Here is a 15,968-nt window from a genome sequence, read left to right as displayed (position 1 = left end):
GGACAAACCAGGATGAAAGAATCAGCGTGAGGGTGTGTGTTGATTTCGCTCACCGTCGTATCCCTTCGGGGAGGTGTCTCGCCCGTGGTGGGACTTGGGTGTCGGGCCTCTCTTCCCGTAGGCGCCGTGCTGGCTGTCGTAGCCGCCGTAGTCGTAACTGGTCTTGGAGTATTTCTCCAGCTCCTTGGCCAGGTTGGAGCGCGGCGTGCTGGTCGGGACGTTGTTCTTGAAGCCGTACTGAGGAATCTCCAGCTGCTTGACGAAGCACATCGGCCTGAAACACAGCAGCAGCCGGGTGAGCACCTGGCGATGTCACCGCACCATTTGGCATCTGTGGTTTACACCAGATGAAATGTAAATACGGTCCAAACAGGACCATGTGTTGCAGTTGGAGATTGTTACCATTGGGCATCCCTGCATCATGTGATGTATTAATGAAACCTGGTTTTAGATCTTAAGATACATTTTACTACACTATTCAGCTTCCCCAGTTAATTCAAGGGGATCCGATCTGCAACATAGATGTGGGGATTTCACTGCACCATTCTGCATCCCCTGATTTAAGTAGCTACGGCTAAATATGACGTACTACTTTCTACTATTGAGCTTCCCAGATCTTAAGGGTTTTGTGGGGACACCATTTAGCATCCCCGATTCAAGAATGGTAAATATAATCTTCATCTGTTTCCTGAACAGGGAAGACAGGGGAAATGATGGGCGTGTTTAGACTCCACTGCACCATTCAGCCTCCCTACACATCATTGTTGGTATTGAAGTGATTTCAGTGTCTGGCTGTGATTCGCTACCTGAGGACACGGTCCGACGTCTGATTGGTCTTCGGGCCGCTCTCAGGCGTGTGACTCTTCTCGTGAACCTTTGCCATCTTCTCTGCCGCAGCGATGGGACAGCCGGACAGACTGGAGGGGGGGGGGGGGGACAGCACACGACCTGGTTACACACTGTACTGTACTGACACACACACACACACACAGACACACACAAACACACACAGACCTTGGATCTAAATGAATGAGACAAGTCGGTGCTGATTGGACGAAGGGTCTCTGGTGTGAATTCAGGGTAAAAAGTTTGTCTTCTGTCACTGAAGGTAATTCATAAACTTCACATACCGACGGGGATGTTGTTACTGCCAGCACACACACACTGGCATGCACGCACACGCACACACACACACTAAGTGTGACGGATCAGCTCAGCTGCTGCTGCTGCTGCTGCGATGGAGGAGTTTCCATGGCGACGGCCAGAGATGAAAGCAGTGTGAGCTGGTGGCTAACAGCAGCTAAGCTAGCTAGCTGGTGCTTTGTTTCCTCTCCCAGCGGAGCTGTGCTACATAACACACCCTGCAGCCACGTCTGTGTGCGCGCTCCTGTCTGCCAGCGCACGTGTGCTGCTGTCTGTGAGCTAATTTGTAAGTGTCTGACTGTGTGTGTGTGTGTGTGTGTGTGTGTGTGTGTGTGTGTGTGTGTGTGTGTGTGTGTGTGTGTGTGTGTGTGAGAGTGAATGTGTGTTCCAGTGAGGCTGTGTGCACAAAACAGTGTCTGCAATCTGAGGCTCTATGTGTGTGTGTGTGTGAGAGAGAGAGAGTGTGAATCCTAATTACTTTACATAATTCAAAATAAGTGTATGCGTGTGCCTGTGTGTGTGTGTGTGTGTGTGTGTGTGTGTGCGTGTGTGTGTGTGTGTGGCTGAGCCTGTGTGTGTTTGCCTGTGTGTGTGTGTGTGTGTGTGTGTGTGTGGCTGAGCCTGTGTGTGTTTGCCTGTGTGTGTGTGTGTGTGTGTGTGTGTGTGTGTGTGTGTGTGTGTGTGTGTGTGTGTGGCTGAGCCTGTGTGTGTTTGCCTGTGTGTGTGTGTGTGGCTGAGCCTGTGTGTGTTTGCCTGTGTGTGTGTGTGTGTGTGTGTGTGTGTGTGTGTGTGTGTGTGTGTTTGCCTGTGTGTGTGTGTGTGTGTGTCTGAGCCTGTGTGTGTTTGCCTGTGTGTGTATCTGCTCTGCCTGTTAAACAGCTGAACTGCTGATGTGTTGCAGACACACCTTCAGCTCAAACATGACAACATTTTAATTAAAGCACATTTCCCACGTGCATCTTCACTTAAAAACGTTCCAACACTTTTTGCTGAGAATTTTGTACCAAAAAAACGAGTCTATATAATAATATATATATATAATATATATGGCCGCTCATGTGTGAGTTGAACCAAAATTGCCTTGAATTTTAAAAGCGGGGGAACAAGGCCACTGCTCAGAAATGTCAACAGAGACATGACTTCATCATCTTAAAACAACATTTGTTCAAAAGACTCAGAGAAGAACCAATAACAGCTGCGAGTGAAAAAGTCCAAATGCTGAGTCATCGAATGGTCGACGCTAACGAAGCCTGACTCGTTCTGAAGGAGAATCAGTACCTCCACCCGGGAGGTTATGTTTTCACCCCGGTACATTTGTGTGTCAGCAGGGTTACGCAAAAAACTACACAACCGATTTCCATTTTGGGTTCGGATCTGGAAAAAGGGGCGGATCTAGGAGTTTGTACTCTCTTTAGAATTTTGAGACAGGGGGCGTGTTTTGACATTTTCACTGATTTCTCAGAGAATAATTAATGAATCTTAATGAAGACATATTAAAGGGACTGATGTCTGTGAGTTTGTGTAATAAATAGAAATTTGGATCGAGCAGATTTAAACGCGGTGACATTGGAAGCCGAGTCTTTCAGCTGCTGTACGATAACAAATAGAGAAATAGAGTGGGTTTCAAACTTCATCTAAACAAACATGGCTGTTGGGCCTCGGTGGATGTATAAACTCTGGTTTGGTTTAAGACTTTTCAGATGTATCCGAGTCGCTCTGACCTCTGACCTCTGAACCAGAAAACAAATAGGCACCAGTGAAATGACTAATGTTCGACAGTCTCCCTCAAACACACACTTCCACTCTCTGTGCTGTAAACCCGTCACATTCACGTATTGTCAGCGGCCGGGCTGCACGCCGCTCGCTCACTCACCTGCGGTGCGAGTTCCTGTTGCTATTGACATGGCCCCGTCCGGAGCAGCCAGGGGTGGGGCACTTTAAAACATTTTCATACATGGCAAGGACTTTGACAGACAGGAGAAGGTGAGAAAGACAGCGAGGGTTAGGAGCAGACAGGAGAGTTACCGGGCGCTCAGCTACGGCGGTTAGGCATGCACAGACCACGGCTGCACCACGAGACGCCGGACACACACACGTCACAGCACGATGCAACATGGAGATTCGTTTGAGTGATGAGGTTCTGGTCGTTGTTTAAATTGTTCGTGTCCATCAACAGTTTTATGTTCGGTTGTTATTTTTAAATGATATTTATGACACGTTGAATAATCATTTTAGTTTTCACATATTTTCTGGTATTGCAAACTAGTACAAACTACGATATTTAAAGTTACTCCAACTTAAATATAAATACTTACAAAATAATATGGATAATAATTACATAAATAGATACATGAATAAATTAAAAAATGAAATACAGTTTGCAAAGAAAAAGGCTATAAATTTCTCAATGTATGTATATAATTCTACATTTATTTCTGTATTCCTACATTTATTTATTTATACATTTATCCATGTATTTATTAATACACTTCTACATTTATTTATCTATTTTTGCATTTCTACATTTATTGATTTATTTATGTATATATATATAAAGCTGGATTGGTTAGAGTGGCGTGACGATTGGATCTACTGCTTCTGTCTTTGATTAAGTCGGTTCATCGGATGGTTCTTGTCAAACTGAAATTGAACTTTCAGAAAACAGATAAACCTAAATACTGCAATTATAATAATTACAAGTTATATCTACGTCATCATCAGGAATAGTCGGGTTAGGGTTTTAATAAAATCTGATATTTTGAGTCCTGATTAAATGTGGACAGGTCTGAGTTTTCCCTGTGTGTAATTAAAGCCGGTGGATGATGTGGTGGTTGTGTTGTGGTGGTTGTGTGAGTGTTCGGGTGAATCACACTGACTCTGTTCACGTCACATCAGCGCCACAGAAACCAGAAGCAGACGTCAGGCAGGTGTGATGAGGAGGAGGAACAGAAAGTAAAGGAGGACGACACAAACTGAGCAAATAAAAGAACACGCTTGTGCCACAGAAAACATAAAACCTGAAACTATTGCAAATCAGATTTCAAAGTGCTGTGCTCTTTGAAACTCACAACCTTGATAATATTTCACAGCTATCACACGTTACCTTGAGTTCTCGCTCCTCTAACGATCGAACAGATGCTAAAATCCATGAGTCGCCCAAATACTCTCTCTCACACATTCCTCAATTCTGATTTATAAAATGACAAATCGTTTACTCATGAATTAAGAGAAAAGCTTCAGCTCCACAGTCGTACTCGGGAAGTCAAACCTGACGCATCAATAAAAACACTTTCGACTTAACAAAAGCACACGGATGTCATGCAGGACGGGTGCATGATGGTGGACGGTCACATGCTCGACATTGTCAAACTCTCACTGCGACAAAGGTGCAAACATCTAACAAGTCATTTTTAAATCTTTTATATTCAACCAAACCCAAATATCTGCTTGATTTGACGTTTTAAATTGAGTTATATGTATAATTCAGTACATTTTGGGTCATGAAGTAAAAATAATGACAGAAATGATTCTGTATTTACGGGGATTTACTTTTTCTCTGGGGTGGGTGACACACTGTCGTCAGATGAGACATCAGCTTGTGGGGCACTTGTGTTTTCATTAGTTTTAAGAGGAAATTAAGGAAGATATAAAAAAAATAAAAGTTTTTCTCAGAGGCAGAGATAATTTAATTGGTTCAGTAAAATGTAATTTCAGGTCGTTCTTATCCCTCTGATGTTTGTTCAAGTGTTTCTGATCACTTTGGTTTTAATTAGTTATTTGATAGACAGGCTGAGACGTCATGATTGACAGCTGAGACTGACTCGTGATTGGTCAAGTGTGTGTGTGTGGGCGGGGTTTTTATGATACATACAGTTTGGTAATTTGATTTATGAAGCCAAACGTTTGCAGCATCAGACTGAAGTTGTGTTTGGTCTCAAATGACTTGTCAGATTGTTCTTATCTGAGTGTTTTCAGTGCAGCACAACGTCCAGGCAGTGGGACCTACTCTCAGGCGGGACTCGGTCTTTGTGGGGACATCCGGACAGGCTGCGGTGGTGCGGGTACAGACCCGTCACGTGACCTGTCCCGTCGCAGCCCGGCGTCGGACACTTGCTCTCCTTCTTCTCGCCCCTGGAAGAGTCTGGAGAGGACAGACAGAGAGAGATGGGACGGAAGAAAACGAAAGTGAACAGGTTTGGGTAAAGTGTTTGTCTCCATTCCGGCTCAGGTGGAATCTTTGTTCCAGAAACTACCTGGAGTTGGTTCATCGTCCTTGGTTGATTTCTGACACGTCACCAAGAAAGCGTTTTTCTGTGAGCTAATAAAAAACCTCTTTGCGCTAACAAAGACATTCCTCTGTGCTAACGAAGCCGTCTGAAGCCAATCAGAGTCTGTTGCGCATCTGATTACTGCACCGCACCGACTCCCTCCCAGCGGCGGCCGGGCTGCATTTGAGTGGATTTGGAGGAATAGGCCGCAGATAGCGTCCCACAGATGAGATTTGCTCTCCTAACAGGCCGTGCAGATTGCCATTCCTCATGCCTGACACACCGGCCGACTTTAACAACATAAGCTGCTGTCAGAGAAGAATCGTGCATCTGCAAAACAAAACCGCGTTGGTCCTGAATGCAGAAAATGAGCGCCCATTATCTCATCGGCAGCCGAGCACAGCATTCCTGAAATAACAGGTTTTAAGAGCCCAGAGGTTAGAAAACTAATTCAAGCCAGAAATGTGCAGAGAAATGTTGGGATCAGGGGAGAGAGACAGACATTAAAGTTACAGTTATGTGTTAGTTTCATGATCCAGAAGTGACGCCTCAGGCTGCTGCAGCAGTGAAGGTTACAATAAGTCAGACTCACAAGATAAACTTCCTCCCTGCTGACCCGGGTTCAGATTTTTGGATTAAAAGCTGCCTGGGGTCAAATGTAATACGAGGAGGTGATGTGAAATTGGCAGCGTTTGGAAAGAAAACTGATCAGATGACGACTTGATGAATACAATTCAAACAATAGCAATTTTCAGGAGTTTTTGATGTGAGAACAAACAAGTCTTTGTTGAGTTTTTATCCTCAAAAGCTGCTTTCACACCAAAGTCTGGACGTTTTCCTGACATTTTCCAGAGGGGCTGTAAGTGAGAGCACAAACATCCGAGTCAGTCGCTCGGGACGTTTCCCAGAACTTTCCCCGCAGCCCCTCGGTAACATGTCTGAATGAGTCCATGAGAATACAGAAGGAAAATGTCATGTTGATGAACACTGCTGTACGTCCTGAAATCATCCTTCACATTTTATTAAAGATGAAAAATAAAACAAGACCTAAGCTGCTTCAGACATGCCCATAAGTCCGAGTTGCTCCGATATTTTCCTGCAGCCTCCTCGTGAAATGTCTGTAAAATGTCAGAGTGAGCGATGTGGACGTGTGGATGAGGTTTCTAACACGTGACGGACGTGAAACTGGAAGAACACAAACATCTCAGGATGAAGAAGAGGAGCCGTACACGTAGAAGACGAAGACGTCAACTTGGAAACACGAGGAGATTTCAGAGCTTTTGGTGATGACGGCCGACACTGATCTTTCCACTGACCCGGACGATCTCTGGACTGTGCTTCATGTCTGAAAACAGCTTGTGTGACTGTGACTGCTAAACGAACACAGTCCTGCTGCAGTGCTGTGGTTTGATGACGGAGCTGCACACTGACGGACTGACAGAACTAAACCTGCCACAGGAAGTCCAGGCGTCACGGTAAAAATAGTCCTGGGATAAAAAAACTATAAAAAAAAAACGTCCCAGACAACAGCTTCTCTTTCCCTGATGTCAGACATTACGAACACCGCAGAATAAACTCCTCCTGAATTGAAAGTATTGTTTTAAGAGCAAATGTATTTCACGACACGTTATTCTACAGGTCAGAGGTCAAAGCATCAGCGAGAGGTGACTGACATTTTATGAGACGACTGGAAACTCGATACAGACTATTTTTTTGCAGCAGTGACCACAAACTGGAAAATCAATATAAAGTGTAACAAGTTTGCTGAACACGGATCAATAGTAAACTGAGTAAAGGTCAGAGTGTGGGTTTGGCTTCTTACCTTTAGGGTAGTACGCCCTCTTCAACCCGTCGTGGTGCATCCTGGACTTGCGCTCCTCTCCACCGCTGCTCAGCCCTCGAGCTGTGCTCCCCGTGGCCGTGGTGATGGTGGTGGTGGTGGTGGTGGTGATCACGCCGGGGCAGCGCGTGCTCCGAGGCCATCCGGTCCCTCATGACCTTTGCCCTCTCTGGACTCCATAGCGATGGCCTTCTCCAGCAGCGACAGATTTCCCTGGCCATGTCGAAGGTCTCGTCCGAGCGGTCGGAGGCCACGGACGTGGTGTCTTCGTCGCCCTCCTGGCTGCAGCTGGTGGGTAGCCTCTGGACGCCGGGCTCAGCTGCTCCTCCAGCTTCATCAGGTTCACCATGTCGGAGTAGCTGCGCTCCAGGGACCGGGGCTCGTCTCAGCGCCCCCTGCTGGCAAGCTCTCGTACCTGACAGTGGGATAAAAAAAAGTTGACTGTGCAGGTGTCAGTCAACAAAGATCCAAATCTGTTCTCAAAAAAGATAAAGTCTGGAGCGATAAAGAGTCTCGTTTGAACATCGGATTTGTCGTCCGACACATCGATATATTTATCATTTATTTTACAGAACTTTAATGCTGTGATATTTCATTATATTTAATATCATCTCTAAACACCAACGTGAGGAATAAAAGAGATCCGAGGACGTACACACCTGTTCTGGTGATGCACCATGTGCGTGTCTGTCTGGTGTTGGAGTTGTTGGTGGAGGGCGTGGATGGCGGGGCGATCCGCCGGCTGGGCCTCACTCAGCTTCCGAGCCAGATCGAAGCACTGGTTCCTCAGACACTCCAGACTGCTGAGACACACCTCCTCCTCGCTCTCGTCCGCATGAAGCCTGACCCCGTGGCCGGAACGCCCGTTAGCGTGGCCGCAGTCCTCCACCATGATGCCCTCTGGGTAGCCGTCCTCGGGCAGCATGGCGCCGTGACCCTGCGCCAGGAGCTTCAGGGAGTCCACCGTCTCCCTGACCACGTCGCTGTCCAGGTCCACGCTCAGCTCGCCCTTCCTGTCGCCACGCTCGCTGACGTCATCCTCCTCGTCCCTCGTCATCCTCTCCGGCACTGTTGGAGGAATGCTGTTCATCTCGGACTCAGTCATGGCCTGGTAGGCGGCGTCTTCTGCGATCTTGCCCAGGTTGAGCAGCGACTTCGCGACCAATTCGTCGTAGTTCTCGTAATCTTCCCCGGTGCTGTTTCCAGCGCCGACGGGGCAGCTGTTGTTGTTGTCCGTCCTTCTGGCCTGGAAGGAGCTTTGATTGTCCACCGGGTTTATAGTGGTTCTCTGCTGTCAGAAAAGACGGAGGAAAAACCTTTTAAAGCCAAAAATCCATCTCACATCAAAGCCGTTTTTTACCCATTAGCTTAGTTTCCTAAACAACATAAGCAGCAGGTAATTGGTCCAAAATACAGACGATGTGTGGATTCATTCTGTAGATAAAGTCACGTTCTGCTCCTTTATTAAAAGAAGAAAATCCTGCAGATGAAAAGGAAACAAAGCTTTTACGTCCTCTAATCAACTGCGCTGATGAACCCACTTTCTTCTCATATTCCTGAATACATTATCTGCATCCCTCCCAATTATCATCCACTGTTTACCCACAGAAAACACACAACCCAGAGCTGTGCAGAGCAGCGCCGCTCTCCCCGCTAAGCCTCGCTGTTGATTTTGGGGGACAGCGACGGCGAATGAGAGCAGAGAAATTGAAAAGGGAGGCGTGTGAGGTGCTCCGATTCAGGAGCCATAAATATCCTCAGGAGGAGAAGCCGAGGCAGAGCGCATGTGACACGTCCGCCGAGACGAGGCTGGGAACGGGGAGGGGGGAGGAGGGTGAGAGTTAATAACTCAGCAGAGCTCCTCTCCCGATTATTCGTGAAGTGCTGTCAGAAGCGATTGAGGACACGGGGGGTGTTGGGGGGGAATCGAGGGAAAACGTGGTGGGAGGGAGAGCGCGAGCATCTGGTCTACCAGCGACTCTGCTCAGCGTCACCGCTCCACCACTGCAGACTGCAGCCGAGGGTGGACACCAGCTTGACCCAGAAACTGGAGCTGAATGTGAGCCGGTTCCTCCAGACGCCGTTCTCACTGTTCAATTAGCTGTTAACGTCTCTGCGGCTCCAGACCTGCTGCATGTCTCCTTTTCAGACAAATTCAAATACGATGGGATCTCAGCAGATGTTTGACATCTGGAAAACAAGTCGAACACACTGCCCTCAGCAGAGAAATGACAGCATCAGTCATTTCTGTTCATGTCATCGTGACCAAGAACAGGCTTTGCTATCATGACTCTTGGAAATGAGTAGATAGCGACTTTAGAGCCACAGAGGAGTCAACACGGGGTCAGACTCTGAAGATCACTGTTTATTTCCTATTTCCAACAGACATGCAATTCACTTCCTCTAAACTGCCTCTGGTGGAAGTGTTTAACCACCAGTTCAGAGTCTGTTCTCAACCGGCCTGTTGGGAACCGGGCTGGTTTCTTGACCTGTGCTGAGGCTGGTTGCAGTTTTTCGTTCTGAAACTGGAAAAGTGCCGTAATTGAGCCGTTGCAGAAAACAGACCTGCCGCTGGACTCCTTTTGTATTTGTAAAACATCTGCAGTAGTGTAGTCAAGGACTTAGTATGAGACCCCCTGGTGTTCATAAGTCTGCAAACCAGGAACGAGGAGCAGAGGGAAACAGCGCCCCCTAAAGGTCCCAGATCCACCCTCCTTCTTCCTCTCCATCTCAGATCCAAACAGCAGCTCATCACAAACAAACCCCAAAGTCAAAACCCCCAAAACTACAGAAGAAAAAATGGGAGTGACTGATGTCGTTAACTAACATCACGAATATTTAAAGTGACCTCATGTGGGAATATCGATCGTAAACGTCTTCACGTTTTCTACACGTTATTTGAAACGAGCACAGTCAGTTCACCACCGGCACTAAAAACGTCAGCCTCATTTGCTGCCACCTAAATATGAATATAAACCAATGACTTTACATAGAGATGGACGAAAGGACAAAACGTGAAGCCAAAACATCTGGATCGCCCCCTGGTGGCTGGCAGCAGTACAGATGATAAATATGAATATCGACTCAACCTAAAACATTTGAATTACACATAAAAAAAAAACTAATTTTATTACATCAATGAAACATGAGTAGAAACTTTTTTGTGACTCACCCTGCTGATGATTATGCTCCTCTTCCTCCTCCTCTTCGTCCTCTTGCTCATCTTCATCTCCCTCATCCTCCTGCTCCTCCTCATCATCGCCATCATCCACCTCCTCCTCCTCGTCGTCCATCCCATCCTCCTCCTCCTCTTCCTCCTCCTCCTCTGCCCTCTCTCCTCCTACTGTCGTAACCGCTCTCTCCACCTCTAGCTCATCTTCTTCCTCCTCCTCCTCATCGCCCTGCTCCTCGTTGTCCTCTGAGAAACTCATTCCTCCACCTCCTCCTCATCTCCCTCTCTCTCCCCATCCTCTTCCTCCTCCTCATCCTCCGCTACCTCCCCTTGCTCCTTCCCCACATCCCCCTGCCTCTAGGCTTGGTTCTCGTAGCTGGTGTAGGCACTGGCTTCCTCCTCCTCCTCCTCCTCGCCCGGGCAGGAGGTGAGAAAGGGCCTCCTCTTGGCAGCCGGCTCCAGCGGCTGTTTTTCCAGAGCCTTCCTCTTCTTGGCCAGCGGGCAGCCGTAGACACTGAGGCGAGACAGAGGGCGCATACATGATCAGCGGCCATCTTTGTTCTCATATCCACTATTTGATCATTTGCGTGATTTTATCTTTAACTTCACTGGCCCAAAGCTTCGCCTCCCACTGCTAACTGCAGCTGATTCTAAGGTCAAACAAGTCTGGAGAACTGAGCCAACTCTGGCAGACACATGCGGGCCAGAGCTGGCTAACATTTAATACAACACAGCCAGAAAACCACCGACATTCAGAGGAGAGCTCCACTTGGCTGGGAGCTTGGTTATATTTGATTTTTTGGCCTTTCAGAATTATTGGTTTATAGACAAAAGGTCACAGCTGGACTGATAAAGTTGAGCTCCACATCTGTCGATGGAAGAGATCACAAATATTGTTCTGCTATCAACACAACTCAGATTGTCTAATTATGATCATTTCACATGGAAATTGTCTTTATACTTTATATGCTGTGTGTTACAGTTTTACCCTATTTTGGTTGTTTATCCAAGAAATTAGTGAATATTACTTTTCTGCAATGTCCTCAAACAACTTCAGAGCAATTCTACCAATGTCACATGTGAGATTGTCCCAGAGAGAGAAACACGAGTTCCAATGTGAATATTAACACAGCGGAACGTCTCGTTCCCTTGAAGCAAAGATTGCATTAAGTCTTTTTAAGGTCTTTTTAGTAGATATATAAAATACATATTTTGAGTATTTCCACCTTAACACCACAGTGAGGAAATGCCAGTATTAAAAAAAACTGATTCAAACAGTCCGGGCTTGTGATGTCACAAACCTAAGAAACCAATCCTATGAACTTGTGGGTGGAGCTCAGCAGCTGGAAAAGGCTCCTCGACTGCAGGTGGCGCTGTGAGGGTGGGGAGACTGGGAGCAGGGGCGGGGCCACATCAGCATAAACATAGATCCCAGTCAATGAGTCGGGGTTCAGACAATTTAAGGTCATCAGGGGGATTTTTACTGGAGTGGGACTTGAACTGTAAAACTTAGTAAATCTAGAAATCATTGTATTTGACTGTTTTACATCAAACAACTTCAGAGCAATTCTACCAATGTCACATTTGAGATCGTCCCAAAGAGAAAAACACGAGTCCCAGTATGAATATTAAAGAGTCCCAGTGGGACGTCTCGTTCACTTCAAGCTGCAAAGATTGCATTAAGTCTTAAGGTCTTTTTTTACAAGCTAATTTTTTTTTCACAAAACTGAAAAAAATGTTGCATTAAATTATTTACATGGACTGCTGTGCACATCTCCTCCGTCGTCGCAATGAAGTTGAAAGTGCTGCCCCTGATTTTGAGCCATTTCACTTGTCAGTGTTAAAGGAAGGAGCAGCGCAGACCCATTGATACTCGGATGAATCCAGACTGGAGGCATAAAATCCACAGGAGACTGGAGGCTGTGGTAAACCAACAGCTGTCTGAGTTTTTAATCATGTAAATAGTAAAGCTATGTGCTGTGAGGTTCGGAGCCGGCATGAAAAAACACAATCTGGGTGTTTTCAGGGAGACGATGGAGCAATCAGCCAACGATTTCACAATATGAAGCCACGTAGTCATAACCTCTGCTAAGGACGTTAGGTTTTCATCTGTATTTGTTTGTCAGCAAGAGAAACAGAATAAAATCCAGAACGTATTTCCATGAAACTTGATGGAAGGTGCGGGTTTGGGTCAGAGAAGAACTCTTTAGATTCTAGTGTGGATCTGGATCAGGGGCGGATCATGGATTTATACATTTTTTTACTTTCTTTAACATTGTGAGATTTTTAAAATTTTGTGTTGATTTCTAAGAGAATAATTCATGGGTCTTGATTTAAAAAAAGTGTAATTTGGAGCAGATTCGAATAAAAATCTGGATTAAATATGGTTTCATAAGAAAACTACTAAACCTCATTTACTGCCATTGTGTGATTGGCTGAAACTGAAAATTGAAACATCACATTTTAGGCAGTAAGAAATTTGTGCTGAGTCTCCAAGGTCATTGTCGTGTGCTCACAATTAAAACAAAGAGGATTATTGTTAATATCTCAACATAAATATCTAATAAATCACAAAACAGTAAAAAAAAATAAAGTGAGCATACATGACATTTCATTTGACTCGGTTGTTTCCATCAGCATGAAAACGTATGAAGGTTCAAACCAAACAAACACATTTCACGTCGTCCTGATTCGGAGACGGTTTCTCGTTCCAGGAGATGAGCAGAGAATCGTTTGAGAGTCGACCGTCGGGGGTCAACGTCATCATCACGAGGGTCCGTGGCTCAGAGGTCAAAGTGCTCGTGGTTCACAGTGTTAAAACCCCGAAGAGGATTTTTAACACTCGCTCTCACTGAGGAGGAGAATCAGCCGCTGACAAAAAAAACCCAAAGCTTATTCAACCGGGCCTCAATTACGCAAATCCCATAATAGTCATTAACTGTTTGGCAAAATTCTGCTTTAATTGCTCCAAAAACAGCAAGCACAATTATACACGGCTTTAATGTGGATTTTACGAAATCAATTAGACCATTTCCATATGAAAGCGCTTGTTTGGTGCTTGAGGATGAATTGGAGGAGGTGACGCTGCTTTTCAGAATAAAACCAAACCTGCAGATTAAAGCATGAAAAACCATTCAAACTCAACTTTTTCTTTTATCAATCAACAAACAAATGCCACAAATTATAAATCCCCTTTAAACGTTGTTATCTCTTTAATACGATGATATTCATTAGCTTTTTTGTCACAGTGTGCGAGTTTGAAAGCATTTAGCTCAGGGCAAAACCTCCAATCTGATGCACGTGTTAAAGTACGAGACTATTTGCCATCGCTGCAGGGAATTCCACAGCATGATATATAGTTGACCATCATCAGCGTCTTCACAAAATGCTCCAACTAAATGTGACCCACGTGGAAGGACAATAAAAGAGGACCTAGGATTAACCCCTGTGGAACTCCAAAGGACATAGTGTCTTTATCTATTTCACATCACTGAAATAAAATCTTTCACCACATTTTCCACAAATTCAGCTCCACCTGACGGACTGAATAATAAGTCGTACATCCAGTACTTTCTCCCTGAAATCATTTACATTATTATCATATTTTTATATTAACAATAGCAAAGTATATTCAATGAGATCGTCTCTGCTTCAGATTGATGCATCGTTTTTTCACCTCCTTTCATCATTGTCTTCCGTGTTTCAGTGTTTCTCCATAAAAAGATATATATTCAATTCCCTATAATCCAATTAAGGTATTATTACATTAATATGTTTGATGTTTGCAGAAACCTGAAATGTCAGAAATGCCAACAAAGCTTTGTTTGAAGAGAAACTGCGATTAAATCCAATTCATTCACCACACAGCACTGCAGCAATATTCCTTCCCGATAACACACACACACAAACACACACACAGAGAGAGACACACACACACACACACACACACACACACACACACACACACACACACACACACACACACACACACACACACACACATTTTACCTCAATTGATCCCCCAGTTTTACCCAATAGGCTGTCAGACTGCCAGCTTGCCTGTGTGTGTGTGTGTGTGTGTGTGTGTGTGTGTGTGTGTGTGTGTGTGTGTGTGTGTGTGTGTGTGTATTGAATGTGTGTGTGTGTGTGTGTGTGTGAGAGAGAGAGTGACCTCAGCCACCTTGCTGTCTCCCGCCAATTAAAATTCCGGTAGTAATTAAAGCAGATCAGAAACGAGGGAACGCGGCAGACAAGGGCGAGAGACTACGCATGGTAATTATGTGCAGGGAAAGAGAGAGAGGGGGAGGGGGGGGGGGGTTCTATCATCACATTTTCTCTTAAACTGATCTGCTGCAGTTTGATTTGATGCATTAAGATTAATTACAGTCGATCGATAATCTATCAATATAAAGATCAACTGATTCCAATGTACAGAAGAAACAGGAACACAAACATGATTTTTCTGTCTGGAGACATTTAGGTTTTTGTTAGATTTTTTTAAAAGAAGACCATTTGACACCTGCTTCTGCAGAGTTGCATTATGGGATGTTTGCATTAATATTGCTCAGCTAGCAAGTTACTTTGAGTCTGTTTATATAAAACTGTTTAGTTAGCCCACTGTTAGCCACAACAGCTTGATTGAGAAGGCTTCAGTACATCAGTGGACATTATTAATCAATGAGCTCCACTCTTGTCTGTTTTAAAATCCTCCGGTGTTAAATCCATAATCGAGCACAGAAGTTTCCCCATATCTAAATAAATATCCACTTCTTTGTTAATGGACGTGGGTGGAATTTCTCTTGGGTTTGATCCGTCAAGTTGTTTACAAAGTCAAAAGTTTTATTATTAACACTTTTTTTTTACGTGAGTACTTTGTGACATGAAGAATGTGAACAAGGCGACGGAAATAGCATCGTGATAATTACATCTAGATATGTGAGGTTAGGTAGGATCATCGCTCCCGGCAACGGCATGTGCCAACATTCATCGCCATGGCAATGCTTTTTTTACTAACCGAGGGGTATACAGGTATTATATATATATATATATTTATATATAATATATATATATATGCGACACTGGATGGTGGCAGTGATGCAAGGAAGGAGGGGGGAGGGGGGGTAATGTGGGCGAACCGAACCAATGTTCACATCCTATACTAGCGGTTGCCATGGGAGACAGGCTGCATCCCTCCTGGTCCTCATACTGCAGCATCCACTCGGTGCTGTCGCCATGGTGACATCCTCCAGAGAGAGAGAGAGACAGAGAGAGAGAGAGAGAGAGAGGAGAGAGAGAGAGAGAGAGAGAGGGAGAGAGATAGAGAGAGACAGAGAGAGAGAGAGAGAGAGAGATAGAGAGAGAGAGGGAGAGAGAGAGGGAGAGAGAGAGAGAGAGGGAGAGAGAGAGAGAGAGAGAGAGAGAGAGAGAGAGGGAGAGGAGAGAGAGCTGAGAGAGAGAGAGAGAGAGGGAGAGAGGGAGAGAGAGAGAGAGAGGGAGAGAGAGAGAGAGAGAGAGAGAGAGAGAGAGAGAACAGAGAGATAGAGAG

At 45.3% G+C, this 15,968-nt stretch overlaps 1 protein-coding gene across 1 annotated transcript in view; it reads right to left on the bottom strand.

Annotated features, from left to right (window-relative positions):
- myt1la (myelin transcription factor 1-like, a) overlaps nt 1-15,968 on the bottom strand; it is a 54,250-nt gene that overhangs the window by 17,445 nt on the left and 20,837 nt on the right. Inside the window, 13 exon segments of the mRNA XM_034579799.1 lie at nt 54-274; nt 807-917; nt 3,017-3,107; nt 5,150-5,284; nt 7,234-7,308; nt 7,367-7,421; nt 7,423-7,469; nt 7,472-7,544; nt 7,547-7,630; nt 7,928-8,497; nt 9,379-9,392; nt 10,409-10,677; nt 10,758-10,937. Coding sequence (XP_034435690.1) covers nt 54-274; nt 807-917; nt 3,017-3,107; nt 5,150-5,284; nt 7,234-7,308; nt 7,367-7,421; nt 7,423-7,469; nt 7,472-7,544; nt 7,547-7,630; nt 7,928-8,497; nt 9,379-9,392; nt 10,409-10,677; nt 10,758-10,937 — 1,925 coding nt within the window.

The sequence above is a fragment of the Hippoglossus hippoglossus genome, chromosome 24 (genome assembly GCF_009819705.1).
Source record: "Hippoglossus hippoglossus isolate fHipHip1 chromosome 24, fHipHip1.pri, whole genome shotgun sequence".
Classification (NCBI taxonomy): Eukaryota; Metazoa; Chordata; class Actinopteri; order Pleuronectiformes; family Pleuronectidae; genus Hippoglossus; species Hippoglossus hippoglossus.
The sequence above is the reverse complement of the archived record's forward strand: the minus strand, read 5'-3'. Positions and strand labels throughout refer to the sequence as shown.